The sequence below is a fragment of the Mustela putorius genome, unplaced genomic scaffold, assembly GCF_011764305.1.
Source record: "Mustela putorius furo isolate JIRA1106 unplaced genomic scaffold, ASM1176430v1.1 tig00000487_pilon_pilon_pilon, whole genome shotgun sequence".
Lineage (NCBI taxonomy): Eukaryota > Metazoa > Chordata > Mammalia > Carnivora > Mustelidae > Mustela > Mustela putorius.
Genome location: NW_025421399.1, coordinates 1,766,205 through 1,779,793, shown reverse-complemented (window position 1 = coordinate 1,779,793; position 13,589 = coordinate 1,766,205). Strand labels below are relative to the sequence as shown.

At 40.3% G+C, this 13,589-nt stretch overlaps 1 protein-coding gene across 11 annotated transcripts in view; it reads left to right on the top strand.

The window, feature by feature from the left end:
* BRCA1 (BRCA1 DNA repair associated) overlaps positions 1 to 13,589 on the top strand; it is a 67,632-nt gene that overhangs the window by 41,106 nt on the left and 12,937 nt on the right. For 8 of the 11 annotated variants that reach the window (XM_004772611.3, XM_004772612.3, XM_045080745.1 and 5 more), the window contains 5 exons: positions 3,957 to 4,083; positions 6,062 to 6,252; positions 7,337 to 7,647; positions 9,915 to 10,002; positions 13,440 to 13,517. In XM_004772611.3, coding sequence (XP_004772668.1) covers positions 3,957 to 4,083; positions 6,062 to 6,252; positions 7,337 to 7,647; positions 9,915 to 10,002; positions 13,440 to 13,517 — 795 coding nt within the window. The remainder of the gene's footprint in view (positions 1 to 3,956; positions 4,084 to 6,061; positions 6,253 to 7,336; positions 7,648 to 9,914; positions 10,003 to 13,439; positions 13,518 to 13,589) is intronic. The other 3 variants (XM_013045926.2, XM_004772610.3, XM_004772616.3) reach the window with 1 other exon arrangement.

Here is a 13,589-nt window from a genome sequence, read left to right as displayed (position 1 = left end):
CCTCAGACTTCTGAGGTAGGTGGGTAAATGTTGAGAGGAGAAAGGAGAAGCTTATGAAAATTTCCTAGTTTAAAAGAAAAAAAGGAGGGGCACCTGGGTGGCTCAGTGGGTTAAGCCTCTGCTTTCAGATCAGGTCATGATCTCAGGGTCGTGGGATCAAGCCCTGCATCAGGCTCTCTGCTCAGCGGGGAGCCTGCTCCCCCCGCCAACCCGCCTGCCTCTCTGCCTACCTCTGATCTCTGTCTGTCAAATAAATAAATAAAATCTTTAGAAAAATAAATAAATAAAATTTTAAAAGAGAAGAAAAAGAAAAAAGTCCTTTCTCCCAACTCCACAGAGAATGTCCTTCATGACCTTGTATGTTGGCATAACTGAAATATGTTGTGCAAATTGCTCAAAGCCTGCTTCTCAATAAGATCTACCATGAACCACCATATTTTCTATTGCAACTTTGACCTGTCTGACTTCTCCAGCTCTACTCCCCACTGTTGTTCTTTTCATAAGCCTTGCAAACTTTTAATAATACACAACTTGTTTTGCTCACTGTTTGGAGTTCTTCCTCACATTCCACTAGAATGTAGATTCCATGAGGGCAGAGAACTCTGAGAACACAGTAGCTACTCAGTAAATACTTTAATTCACATTATTCAAAAACCTACCCCACGCTTACCGAAAGGAAATTTTGGGGTATGGATTCTGAAATTTGGGGGCTTTATTTCTGAAACAGTGTGTCAACCTAATATCAACTCAAGTTTTGCAACTTTTCCTTTCTTAAGTTGGTTTGAATTGAGCTAAAATTCAAGCAAACTTGTTACTTCTTTTTTTAAAGATATTATTTATTTGTCAAAGAGAGAGAGCGCACAAGCAGGGGGAGCAGCAGGCAGAGGGAGAAGCAGACTCTCCACTGAGCAGGAAGCCTGATGTGGGACTCGATCCCACAACCCCCAGATCATGACCTGAACTGAAGGCAGATGCTTAACCATCGGTGCCACGCAGGCGTCCCTCAGGCAAATTTCTTGATCTAGAAAGGGTAGTTTTGTTTACCTTCAGCTATAAGGACATTTTTTTTTAATGCACTTTTTATTTTTGGATTATTTTAGATTTATAGAAAAGCAGCAATGATAGTACAGAGAGTTCCTGCAGGAATTCTACCACTTACCTAGTTTTGGTTTCCAAATATCACCCTACATCACCATGGTGCTTTTGTCACACCCAAGAAACCAACACTGGTACATTACTAGTAACAAATGAAACTCTAGACTTATTTGGATTTCACTGGTTTTTATTTTTAAAATCCTATCTATTTGTCTCTACATACGTGGCTTAAGATCCTGTAGACATATTTTATTTATATATACATGCATATATATATATTTTTTTAATCTTGATGGCAGGATTATGGATGTTTAAGATCCATTTTTTTTTAAAGATTTTATTTTTTGAAGGATGTAGGTCCTATACTTTGTAGTTTATCATTTCTTAAACCTGAATTTCATTGTAGGTTCTATATTTTGTAGTTTATCCTTTCTTAATAACGTTCCTTCTTCTGTGATTTTTTTCCTTTAATCCCCCCATACTTTTCATAATTCTTAGTGCATAATAGGCAGTAAGTTTATTAAATGTTTGGTCTAGGCCATATTCACTACCCATGAAGAATATAACAGGTTAAGACCCCCAGAAGAGGGGTACCTGGGTGGCTCAGTCGGTTAAGTGTCTGCCTTTGACTCGGGTCATGATCAAGTCCTGGGTCATGGGATCAAGTCCCACGTCGGGCTCCCTGCTCAACGGGAAGTCTGCCTCTCCCCTTGCTTGTGATTTCTCTCTCAAATAAATAAAATCTTTTAAAGGTGGTGGGTGATTTAAGAGGGATCATTCCAGGACTTGGGCTCTGGGTCCTGCTTTATGAAATAAGGATTAAGGAAGAAGAAAAGCAGAAAACTTTTTTTTTTTTTTTTTTTTTTTTGACAGAGAGAGATCAGTAGACAGGCAGGCAGAGAGAGAGAGGGAGAAGCAGGCTCCCCGCTGAGCAGAGAGCCTGATGCGGGTCTTGATCCCAGGACCCTGAGATCATGACCTGAGCCTAAGGCAGAGGCTTAATACACTGAGCCACCCAGGTACCCAAAAAGCAGAAAACTTTTGCCCAGTATTTCTTGTATACTCTTCAGGTATGGAATGCAACTCAGGTGAGTTTAATTTCTTTGTCGTTTGAGCCTTATTATTTTGAAAAGAGCAGGGCACCTGAGTGGTTGAGTCAGTTAAGTGTCTGATGCTTGGTTTCAGTTCAGGTCATGGTCTTGGGATTGAGCCCCATGGGGTTTTGGGCTCAGCTCAGAGTCTGCTTAGGATGTTCTCCCTCCCTCTCCCCTGCCTCCCCCCACCCCCGTTCTCGAGCACTATCTGTCTCTCTCTCTCAAATAATAAATAAAATCTTTAAAAAGAGAAGAAAAGAGCAACTCGTATGTCAAATATTTAGACAATGGAATGACTTTAATATCTGTGTTTGTATCTAAGGCTCCTCCCTGCCCCACACCTTTTCACTCTTTTTTCCTTTGATTTTTTTAAAGATTTGATTTATTTATTAGAGAGAGAGTGAAACCATGAGCAGGAGGAGAGGGAGAGGGAGAAGCAGACTCCCCACTGAGCAGGGAGCCCTGCATAGGGCTTGATCCCAGGACTCCGGGATCATGACCTGAGCTGAAGGCAGACACTGAGCCACCCAGGTGCCCCTCACTTTTTTTTTTAAACCCTTTCCAGTGGTTGCTTCTGTTTGGTGTGATTCCTTAGAAACTATGCATTATCTTTTATCAGTTATTACCCTGTTTGGGGGGGTAAATGATACTCAGTTGAAAGAACATCCTGCTGGTTCACTGTAAGACTGCTTGCTTTCAGCAGTTGGGAGTTCCTGTGTTTCTAACGCACAGATCTCGAAAAGAGACCTAAAGGAAACTAGAAATAATACATTGGAGGAGTAACTCAGGAGATCAGTGATTATTGCCCCCCCCCACCAGGCTACCTAGTGACTTAAAAAACAGTTTAATTAATATAGCCTTTTGCTTAAATTTTTCTGCCTTTGTTTTATGCCTTTGAACTTCTCTAATAAAAGCTCAAAATAAATTACAGTCATCAGTGACTTTTTAATGGGTAGAAGACATTTGTAATTTTAAGTGTTTGTTTTTGCTTTTTAAAAGATTTCTGCCTCAAAGGCATTTCCTAGAAAACAGTGGTACAATAATACATTTGGAGGAATTAATAAATAAAAAGGACGCACTACCATGCCAGAACTTTGCCTTGGGTCTGTTGTCTGTGTTTTCCCTTTCCTGTGCCATTTCCTTAGCAGTTCCATAGATTACTTCAAGGTTCCTTATCGGTCAGCTCCTTGGTTTATGTGTGTGTGGGTTTTTTGGTTTGTTTTTTTCTTCGTCATTGAAAATGGGAAACAAAATGTCACCTGTTTTGTCTTTCTCCTCCAACTGCTCCCCTCTTATTTGCCCACACCTGCAAACAGCCCACGCCCCCATCCTCTCCAGTCTTTGATGTGGAGGCAGTAGGGAATGTGCTTGGTGCTTTCCGGTACTTCTCTTCCCTGTTATCTAAGGGGAGGGATTTCAGAATAATTTATTTTGCTGCAGAGATAAAAATTCATTTCCTATTCTTGTTTCCTTATCATTCTGGGCCAAAAAAAATGTATGTTTTTCCCAGCCTCGTCTCAGCCAGGTATCTCCATTTACTCCGTCCTCAAGTGTTCCCTTTCACTGTCCCTACAATTTTTGAGTCATTTATTTTCATCGGGTGCTGCATCACTTCTGTTTACAAAATTCTGCCTGATATACTTGTTTAAAAACCAATTTGATTGTCACAGGTTGCTGCTTTTGAAAAAATCAATATCCTCACCTGAATTACCACCATCAGGACAAAGCAGTAAAGTAGATTTCTTTGTTTTCTCATTCCATTTAAAGCAGTATTAACTTCAGAGAAAAGTAGCGACTATCCTAAAAGCCAGAATCCCGAAAGCCTTTCTGCGGACAAATATCAGGTATCTCTGGATAGTTCCACCGGTAAAAATAAAGAACCAGGAACAAGAAGGTAAGAAGAAATAAATGTCTTGTTGTAGAATCTAAGTAATATCTTTACTTATATCGAACTCTTATTATTAAATTTTTTTCACTGTCCTTTTTTTGGTTTTTTGTAAAGAGCTGTTTCTAACCTCTCATTGCTCTAGGACACTTCTTTTGTTTAATTCCGTGGGTTTTCTGAAACTATGCAAGGCCTGAGGTACGAGGTGAGAAATGCACAGTAGATCTGTCCCTTTCGAAGGGCAGAATAAAATATAGAACTGAAACCTAAAGCCTGGCAGCTGAGGCAGACAGGCAGCCCTGGCCCTGATTGAAATTTTGGCCTCTCTAGAAAAAGTTTAGCTATTGATTTACCCCGGGAAAATTCAGAATATCTCTCAGGGATGTCTATGCAATTCATTATTGTAAGACTGTGCAGCACTTCATGTTTTCAAAAGTACTTTATCCGCTTCCTCGTTGGATCTTTACAATACTATGAGGGTAAAAGGATAAGTTGGGACTGTTCTTTCTATTTGATAGTTCAGGACAGAACCTCAGAGCCATTAGAGTCCAGCGTCTCACCACTCTAGGAAGGAAAAGGAATTTGTATGTATTGAGTTCCTACTGCGTATACATATACTTTTATTTTTTTATTTATCTTCCCGAAAATACTTGACAAGTTGTTGATAATCTAATCACACTGTCTTTTAAGCCTCGTGAACTGAGGGTATATTTTTGAGCCTGGAGACTGACATTGTGGCTGTGACAGAGTACAGAGATCTGGCCTCCATAAACCCATGTTTAGAGGGAATGACCTCATTGCCATGTTTTAATCTGTTGTGCTAACCATCCATTTAATATTTACGCTAAATATTCCTATACCTCCTCCTCCTCCCCAGTGTACCCTACAGAGACTTCTATTAAAGAACCTACACATTAGAGCACCTGGGAGGCTTAGACAGTGAAGGGTCCAATTTCTGATCTCAGCCCAGATCTTGATCTCAGGGTTGTGAGTTCAAGCTCCACAATGGCTCCATGCTGGGTGTAGAGCCTACATAAAATATATATTTCAGATATATATATAAACACATATATGTATATATGTAAAGGAAAAAAACCTACACTTTGATTGAACGTCCTCTCTCTAGTAGACTACCTGAGAGCTGTGGTTCGGGTTTTGCTCATCTTTAATGCACAGAGCCTACTTTTATTGCCTGACTTGTAGTAAACACCCAATAATTGTTTAATAGACAATTATTTAATGTATTTCAATTATTAAATTATGTTGTAATATCTTATAATCCATTATGGTAGATTACATATTATAATAATTTTATTATTTATTAAAGTCCATTGTTTACTATTTAAAGGAAACTATAAATAATGCATTTGAGGATGAATTCCTCAAATCTGTTAAGTATCCTTTAAATCTGTTGCTAAGTATCTTATTCTGCAAAGCCCTAAACACCTGAAAGAGTGGAGGATGGAATCACTCGGCACATGTGCTCTTCCGACAGTATTTTATAGCTGGCTTTTGTTTTGAGAATGGCTTTGGACGTCAAAAAGATAGGAGGTAGGCATGATTCTATGAATTCTGCTAAAATTGGGTAAAAAGAATGAGTGTATAAATGTCAAAATTAATCAGCTTTCTATTTTCATGAGAGATCTGATTCTATTACATCCATTTGGACTCAAGTGGAGTAGCACATAGAATTTGATTGAGTGAGCGGCAGTGGAGAATTTGGTGAAATTTGCTGACACGCTTTTAAACAGCTGAGAGATGGCCTGCGTCAGCCCAGACCCTAAGCAGAGCTGTTATATGTCAGCCCTGACGTACTGGCAGGCTTCATGAATCCAGGATTCTGGGCAGTCACTCGGGTTCTTTTTCGCTAGTCATTCCCCATGTCCCTGACAGTGAGATGTTCCACTTGTGCGTCCACTGCCCAGGATGGGTGATGAGTCCTTTCACAAACTGTCGTGGTGTGTTTCTCCCTTCATCCTTCTTCTAGGTCTTCCCCCTCTCAGTCCCGGTTGTTAGATACGAGGTGGTATGTGCACAGCTGCCCAAGGAGTCTTCAGGACACGGACTGCCCTTCACAAAAGGAGCTCATTAAGGTTGTCAGTGTAGAGGAGCAACAAGCGAGTAGGTCAGAGGCGCGAGATTTCATGGAGCAGCCTTATTTGCCAAGACCAGATCTGGGTAATACTTCATCTGTTGTAATGGAGAAAACACATCTGTTTTACTTTGAATCTGACCTAAAGATATTTTGGTTAATCAGCTTTTAAGATGTCTAGCATGTCTAGTCTATAGTGAATGCTTCTCTTATACTTAAACCCATTTTAGAAAAATAACTTGAATATTAATCCAAATTTACATGAAAATTATTGCAGTTCTTAGTCTTTATTTATTGGTTTAACTCCAACAGTTTTGAGGATGGGAGAGTCATGTGCTCTGAATATTTTATTTCAACTGTTAAGTAAGAATTCTAGGGCCCTAGGGCCGCCTGCCTGGCTTAGTCAGTAAAAGAAGCAACTCTTGATCTTGGGGTCAGCGACTCTTGATCTTGGGATCGTGAGTTTGAGCCCCACAATAGACATAGAGATTACTTAAAAATAATAATAATAAAGTAAAAAAATAAAGAATTCTAGGGCCCTAGAAGTTTTCAGCCTGTCCTTTATTGAAAAATGAGTCCGATCTCCAAAGTAAGCTCTTATTATATGAATTAATGAATATAAATGACTACGTATTTTATGCCTTATAAATCACTTTAAATGAGTGGTGTGTTTTATGGCTTATAAATCAAAGTTTTAATCAGTAAAGAAAGTTTTAAATTAGTCCTCAAAAACACATTATCATAAAAGGTGCTCTTTGGCACCTAAATGTTGTATTTGGCTGTGTTCATTAAGGTCATTTTAGGAATCTCACGTTTTCTTTAGCTATGCTTACTTCCTGGTGGAGTGACGTTTTTTGAAGCATTTCAGAAATGTTCTTCTAGGGGCACTTGGGTGGCTCAGTGGGTTAATCCTCTGCCTTCGGCTCAGGTCATGATCTCAGGGTCCTGGGATCGAGCCTCACGTCAGGCTCTCTCCTTGGCAGGGAGCCCACTTCCTCCTCTCTCTCTGTCTGCCTCTCTGCCTACTTGTGATCTGTGTCTGTGAAATGAATAAATAAAATCTTTTAAAAAAAAAGTTTAAAATATAGAATCATGATGAATACTACGAATACTACTTGTAATTGAAGATTCATCATCATGTGGATTTAACTTCTTCCCCATGCTTTTCAGAGGGAACCCCTTACCTCGAGTCTGGAATCAGCCTCTTCTCTGATGACCCTGAGTCTGACGCCTCTACAGACAGAGCCCCAGAGCCAGCTCATGTTAGCCGCATGCCAGCTGCAACCTCTGCATTGAAATTACCCCAATTTCAAGTTGAAGAATCAGCCAAGAGTACAGCTGCTGTCCATATTGCTAATACTGCTGGGTACAATAAGAGGGAAGACAGTGTGGGCAGGGAGAAGCCAGAAGTTATATCTTCAATAAAAAGAGTCAACAGAAGAATATCTATGGTGGCATCAGGCTTAACCCCAAAAGAATGTGTGAGTGTATTTATGTATCTCCCTAACACCTGAGACGTCTTAACATATTGCAAATAGTTTTCAATACGTACTAGCAATGAATAACGTATAAGAAATCTAGGAACCAAGAACGATTCTATGTAATCTAATTTCCATTGCTAATTTCTGAAAATTGGGGCCTAGGTAAAGCTGTAGCATAGACTATTTTGTATATATTTACTTAAGAAAATAGTTATTAAATATTAGCAGAAAGGGTATAGTTTTGAGTATAACATAGAGCTTTTTAATTTATTTTTTTTAATCTAAAAAACCAAGTAAGTATAGTTTTAATCCCCAGAGGAAACACCTTGGTTTACATCTGAGTGAATTTACAACCATAATTAACTAAATCCAAAGTGCTTCCAAGCAAATGGCCAGATAGTGGCATTTCTCCAGTGTTTGTCTTTATCCGAGTTTGTAACACAGTTATTCCATAGCTCGCTCTATCATTTCTGCCCTACAGCACCCCTTCCCTATTAGGATTTGACATGTCCTTGGGCCCCTGGTACCAGAAATAGGAATTGTTTCACATTGTAGAAAAATATCCATTAAAATATTAAGACCACTGAAATTTTGTTTCTGCTTGGGCTGAGTGTAGATTTCAGACATCTTAGGAAATTAATCTCCCTGGTAATTAATCACCATTGGTATCCTTTCATAATAAAGTAGTTGAATGAATATTTCTTTAATATCATAGAATAGCACACCAGCGTATCAGATGGATGAAATAGTGGGTGCCATTTATTGCACACTGAGAGATGACCCAGTCATTCTTAAGTATTTTTCTTAATATATCCTTCCTAGGCTTCCTTTAACCCTTTCTTAATATAACCTTCCTAGAACCATTTCTCGCCTCTCTATAGGTAGCAGCTCAGGGGCCAAATGTATCCTACTACTAATCCCACTGTATCTACTATGTCTGCCGTAGTAGATACAGTGAATAAATTCTCATCAATAATGCTAAAATTCCCATCTCACAGCCATGTGGCCAGATCAGCTATTTGTTCTGAAAATTCATACCTTTGTCTGCTTATACTGCTCTTGATCATTTACCTATACCTCTAGAATTCCCATTTATTCATTGAAAATTAGCATTCCCCTTTGTTTTGTGAGTCCAGCTTTTCAAAGAGGCTAAAATGATCTGATCTTTCTTTGCCACGGAGGACTCCGCGGAGCTGCAGATTAGACTGTAAGCGACTTGGGTACGTGTTGTCTTTAGGCAAGCCAAGAAGAAAACTTTTCGGCTCCATTCAGGCTTGCTGAAGTGTGGTAAATTTATTATGAAAGCTGCTGACTGTAGTACACATGATTAATTCCGAAGCCCACATTAAGATGATCTTTTCAGCAATTGCTGTTCTAACTGAACACTGTTTCAAGGCTGGGATTTCAGCAATTAATCAGTTCAGAATTGCTAATGATCCTGGCAGAAGGGCAGCGGCAAAAGGGGGAGGATGTCATTAGCTTCTCTAGCCTCCCTTTTGCAGTGCCCTGTGGCAGTAGGGAGCAAGCAGCTTAAAAGAAAGATGACTGCTCTCCATTGCAGTTTTGCGCAGCCCAGAAATATTGGCAGGGGTGGCCGTGACTAGTACAAGATGGCCCTTAGGAAGAGAAGTTGTTTACCAAACAGTAGCTACTGATTATGTCAACTGTGTCCGTAATGGATCTGGTTAATCCCTTTTACTGCTTATTGATTTTTATTTGATTGATAGATAATAGCTAGAAGGCTGTAGCTTTCTTTTCCGATGCATCTGAGTCTCTTCCAAACCTTATTCTTAAGGGGAAATTGATAGCTTTTGCACTGACCTTTAGAAGCATCTTGAATGTTTTGTAACTCTTAGAGGGTTGAACCTTATTTTCAGCCACGTACCTGTGGCATAACTTTGAACAGGCTGGTCACCTCTTGGCTTATAAAGTGTAGGCAGATAAACCTAAATTATAGTAGAGTATTACTCTGCAAAGGAACTGGCTTAGGGAATCAGATGATATGGGCTATTAAAGGGAAAAATTATTATTTTTGAATCCTGGGTTGTAATTCTGTGTCTGTGAGTGCAAACTATTTTAGAATTTTTTCCAATGAATTCTACATAATTTTTTATTAAATTACTATTTATTTTAGGACTTCAGGCATGTTTGAATAAAAGGGATGTACGTTTTATGAGGGAAATGGAGAGTCAAAGCTAGGGTAACTAGCATTCTAAGCTATGTACTAGAGGTAATTGATTATAACATAATATTTGATTTGATTTTAGATGCTTGTGCACAAGTTTGCCAGAAAACACCACATCACTTTAACTAATCAAATTTCCGAAGAGACTACTCATGTCATCATGAAAACAGGTATACCACGAGCCTCACAGAGCATGTTATGTCTGTTGCGTAAAACTACATGAAGAAATGGGAGACTCTGTCAGGCAAAGGATGGTTGACAGTCTTCCAACAGTTGATCAGTTATTTATGAAAGAAAAATCAGGGGTACCTGGGTGGGTCAGTGGGTTAAGCCTCTGCCTTCAGCTCAGTCATGATCTCGGGGTCCTGGGATGGAGCCCTGCATCGGGCTCTCTGCTCAGCGGGGAATCTGCTTCCCCCTCCCTCTCTCTCTGCCTGCCTCTCTGCCTACTTGTGATCTGTCTGTCAAATAAATAAGTAAAATCCTTAAAAAAAAAAAAAAAGAAAGAAAGAAAGAAAAGAAAAATAATAGTTTTGCTATGTCCTGACCCCCTTTTGTTTGCGGTAAGATCTGGAGAGTAGTGAGTCAGGAATGGTGAACCACTTCTCATCCACCCTGCCTAGACGGCACTGTGTGAGGGGCTGTCTGATAAGGCAGATCCCAAGTCCTGGAGGAACGCATGGGGAAAAGAGGGGAATGAAGTGAGTTCCCACTCTTAATCTGGGCAGTTGTGGGTGGCTGCCTGGGTGGCTTAGTCGGTTAAGTGTCTGACTTTGGCTCAGGTCATGATCCCAGCGTCCTGGGATCAAGTACCACATCAGGCTCCTGAGCAGGGAGCCCGCTTCTCCCTCTTCCACTCTCTCTACTTGTGTTCCCTCTCTTGCTTTCTCTCTGTCGATAAATAAATAAAATCTTAAAAAATAAACAAAAACAGGCAGTTCCAAACACTAGCTCCATGTCCACTCTGTGTCCTAGCTCCATTCATGCACGTGGACTGAGCATGTTGACAGTTTTTCTGGGAAGCTAGTATCCTGTCAGCTCTGAGGTAGCCTAGCGTATGAACCAGGAAAAAGAGACGGGGAAAATTCATTTCTCCTGCACCTTCCTCTTTTTCAATCTTAATTATGGCTTGTGTGATAACGGAGACCTCAGAGGCTTTTAGCTAAATCTAAGTAAACATTTCAAGGCCGCTGAAAAAGCACATTTGGAATTGGGCCTTATGTACACAAGCCTAGCGTCCAGAGCAAGAGAAATGTAGATGCTGACCCTCCCCTCCCCCCACAGTGCATCCTCTGCAGGAGCAACTGCCTGGAAGGTAACGTGCTCTCCTTTGGCTTTCTTTTTAAGCTGGTCACTGACCAACTAGAGTGTTTCTGCAGAGGTAGAGGTAGAGAATGAGGCTGGGGGGAAAGGAATTCAAAGCAGTATCATTTGAAGAAGAGAGGAAAGAATGGAAAGACCAGGGGCGTCTGGGTGGCTCAGTGGGTTAAATCCTCTGCCTTTGGCTCGGGTCATGATCTTGGGGTCCTGGGATAGAGCTCCACATTGGGCTCTCTGCTTGACAGAGAGCCTGCTTCTCCCTCTCTCTCTGTCTGTCAAATAAATAAATAAAATCTTTAAAAAAAAAAAAAAAAAAAAAGAATGGAAAGACCAAAGGCAACAAGCTAGCTGTCTCACCACTATTCAGAGAGCTGCATTCTGGAAGAGGAGGTAGACTCACTTGTTGGGCCCCAGAAAGCAAAGAACAGTGCATGTAGCACACGGAAGTTGCAGATTATAGTGCATGTCTTAAACCCTTTTGAACAAAATGGACTCTCCAGAAATATGGTGGCCCTCTCCAGGATTTTTCTGTCTTATAGCTGATGGTGCTTGAGCATAGGGGTACAGACTCCTTGGCAGGGACACAGTGCTTTAGAACCTCTGAGATCTTGGGATTTCTAAGGTGCAAACACTGTCCCACTGGGTCAGAGGATAATGTTCCCAGGAGTCAGGTGCCAGGACAAGGTACTTTGAACTAATTACTATTTTATTTTATTTTATTTTATTTTTATTTTTTTTTTTTTTCCTTTCAAAGATTTTATTTATTTATTTGACAGAGAGAAATCACAAGTAGATGGAGAGGCAGGCAGAGAGAGAGAGAGGGAGGCAGGCTCCCTGCTGAGCAGAGAGCCCGATGCGGGACTCGATCCCAGGACCCTGAGATCATGACCTGAGCCGAAGGCAGCGGCTTAACCCACTGAGCCACCCAGGCGCCCCTAATTACTATTTTAGAGATGAATGTCATGTATGTTTAATATATCTTAAGCTATAGTTTTAGATCAAAGCTGCTAAAAGGTGAAAACTTTAAAAGGCAAATCAGGAATGCCTGGGTGGCTCAGTGGGTTAAGAAGCCTCTGCCTTCGGCTCAGGTCATAATCTCAGGGTCCTGAGATGGAGCCCTTCAGCAGGCTCTCTGCCTACTTGTGATCTCTATCAAATAAATAAATAAAATCTTTAAAAAAAAACAAACTTTAAAAGGCAAATTAAATCTAAAGTAGTTCGGTCTTTAAACAAAGGTGATACATTTGCTACTTTTAAACTAAAAATGAACTAAAACAGAATTCTGAGTTTAAAGCCTATTACTGGATCAACTTTTACAACATTTAAAAGCTTTAAAAATTGAAGAAAGAAAAATTTTTTTTTTATTTGTGAAGAATTCTGGGAGAGAAAATGGCTATTGCTTCCACTGGCAGATGGCCTACTGTGTTTAGGATTTAGTTAAATCCATTTCTCCTGTTTAAAACTAAATGTTCTGGGGCACCTGGGTGGCTCAGTGGGTTAAGCCTCTGCCTTCAGCTCAGGTCATGATCTCAGGATCCTGGGATCGAGTCCCGCATCGGGCTCCCAGGGAGCCTGCTTCCCCCTCTCCCTCTGCTGCTCCCCTGACTTGTGCTCTCTCTCCTCTCACTCTCTGTCAAATAAATAAATTCTAAAAAAAAAAAAAAAATTTAATAAAACTAAATATTTCTCCATTTTGTTTAGTTCTTCAGAGGGGGCCTTCGAAACACTACAGAACAAACAGAACTGATTCTTCAGCTACTGCTTTCTGAGATCTATAGAAAGGGGAAGAGCTGTGAAAATAAGTCTGTTTTCTTGGCCCTTTCAGGGGAATTGGGAACTAAGCAGTTAGGACTTCCCAGGTAGACTTTCCGGTGGGTGAAACTTTTTCACTTACATGGACATTTCAGATTCAGGATTTCACATATTCATATCCTCTCACATTTTGCCATCCATTGAAATAGACCTTCCCATCCACATGTATCAGTACTCCTGAAACGGGGAATTTCTTGAACACAGTGACCGACATCTTGAGCACCTAGAAGATAGAGCAGATATCTCCTGTGGTCTTAACCTCGTATCAGCCTCTTCTAGACTTCCAAAGATGCACACCTGCTGGTTATAATTAGGGATGCTTCCAGCCTCTGAGTCTATCACCAGGGCTTCTGGAATCATCAATCTGGATTGATCTTAAGTGGCATAGGACCTGGGGGCATTTTAGCTTCCTACAGCAGAACTTCCTGATTTTTGTTTTCAACTTCTAATCTTTTGGATGTTTTTCATCCTGCAGATGCTGAGTTTGTGTGCGAACGGACACTGAAATATTTTCTGGGTATTGCAGGAGGAAAATGGGTAGTTAGCTATTTCTGTAAGTACAATATAATGTCTCCCCTCTTCCCCTTAACACCTCAGAATTGCATTTTTACACCTAACATTTTTT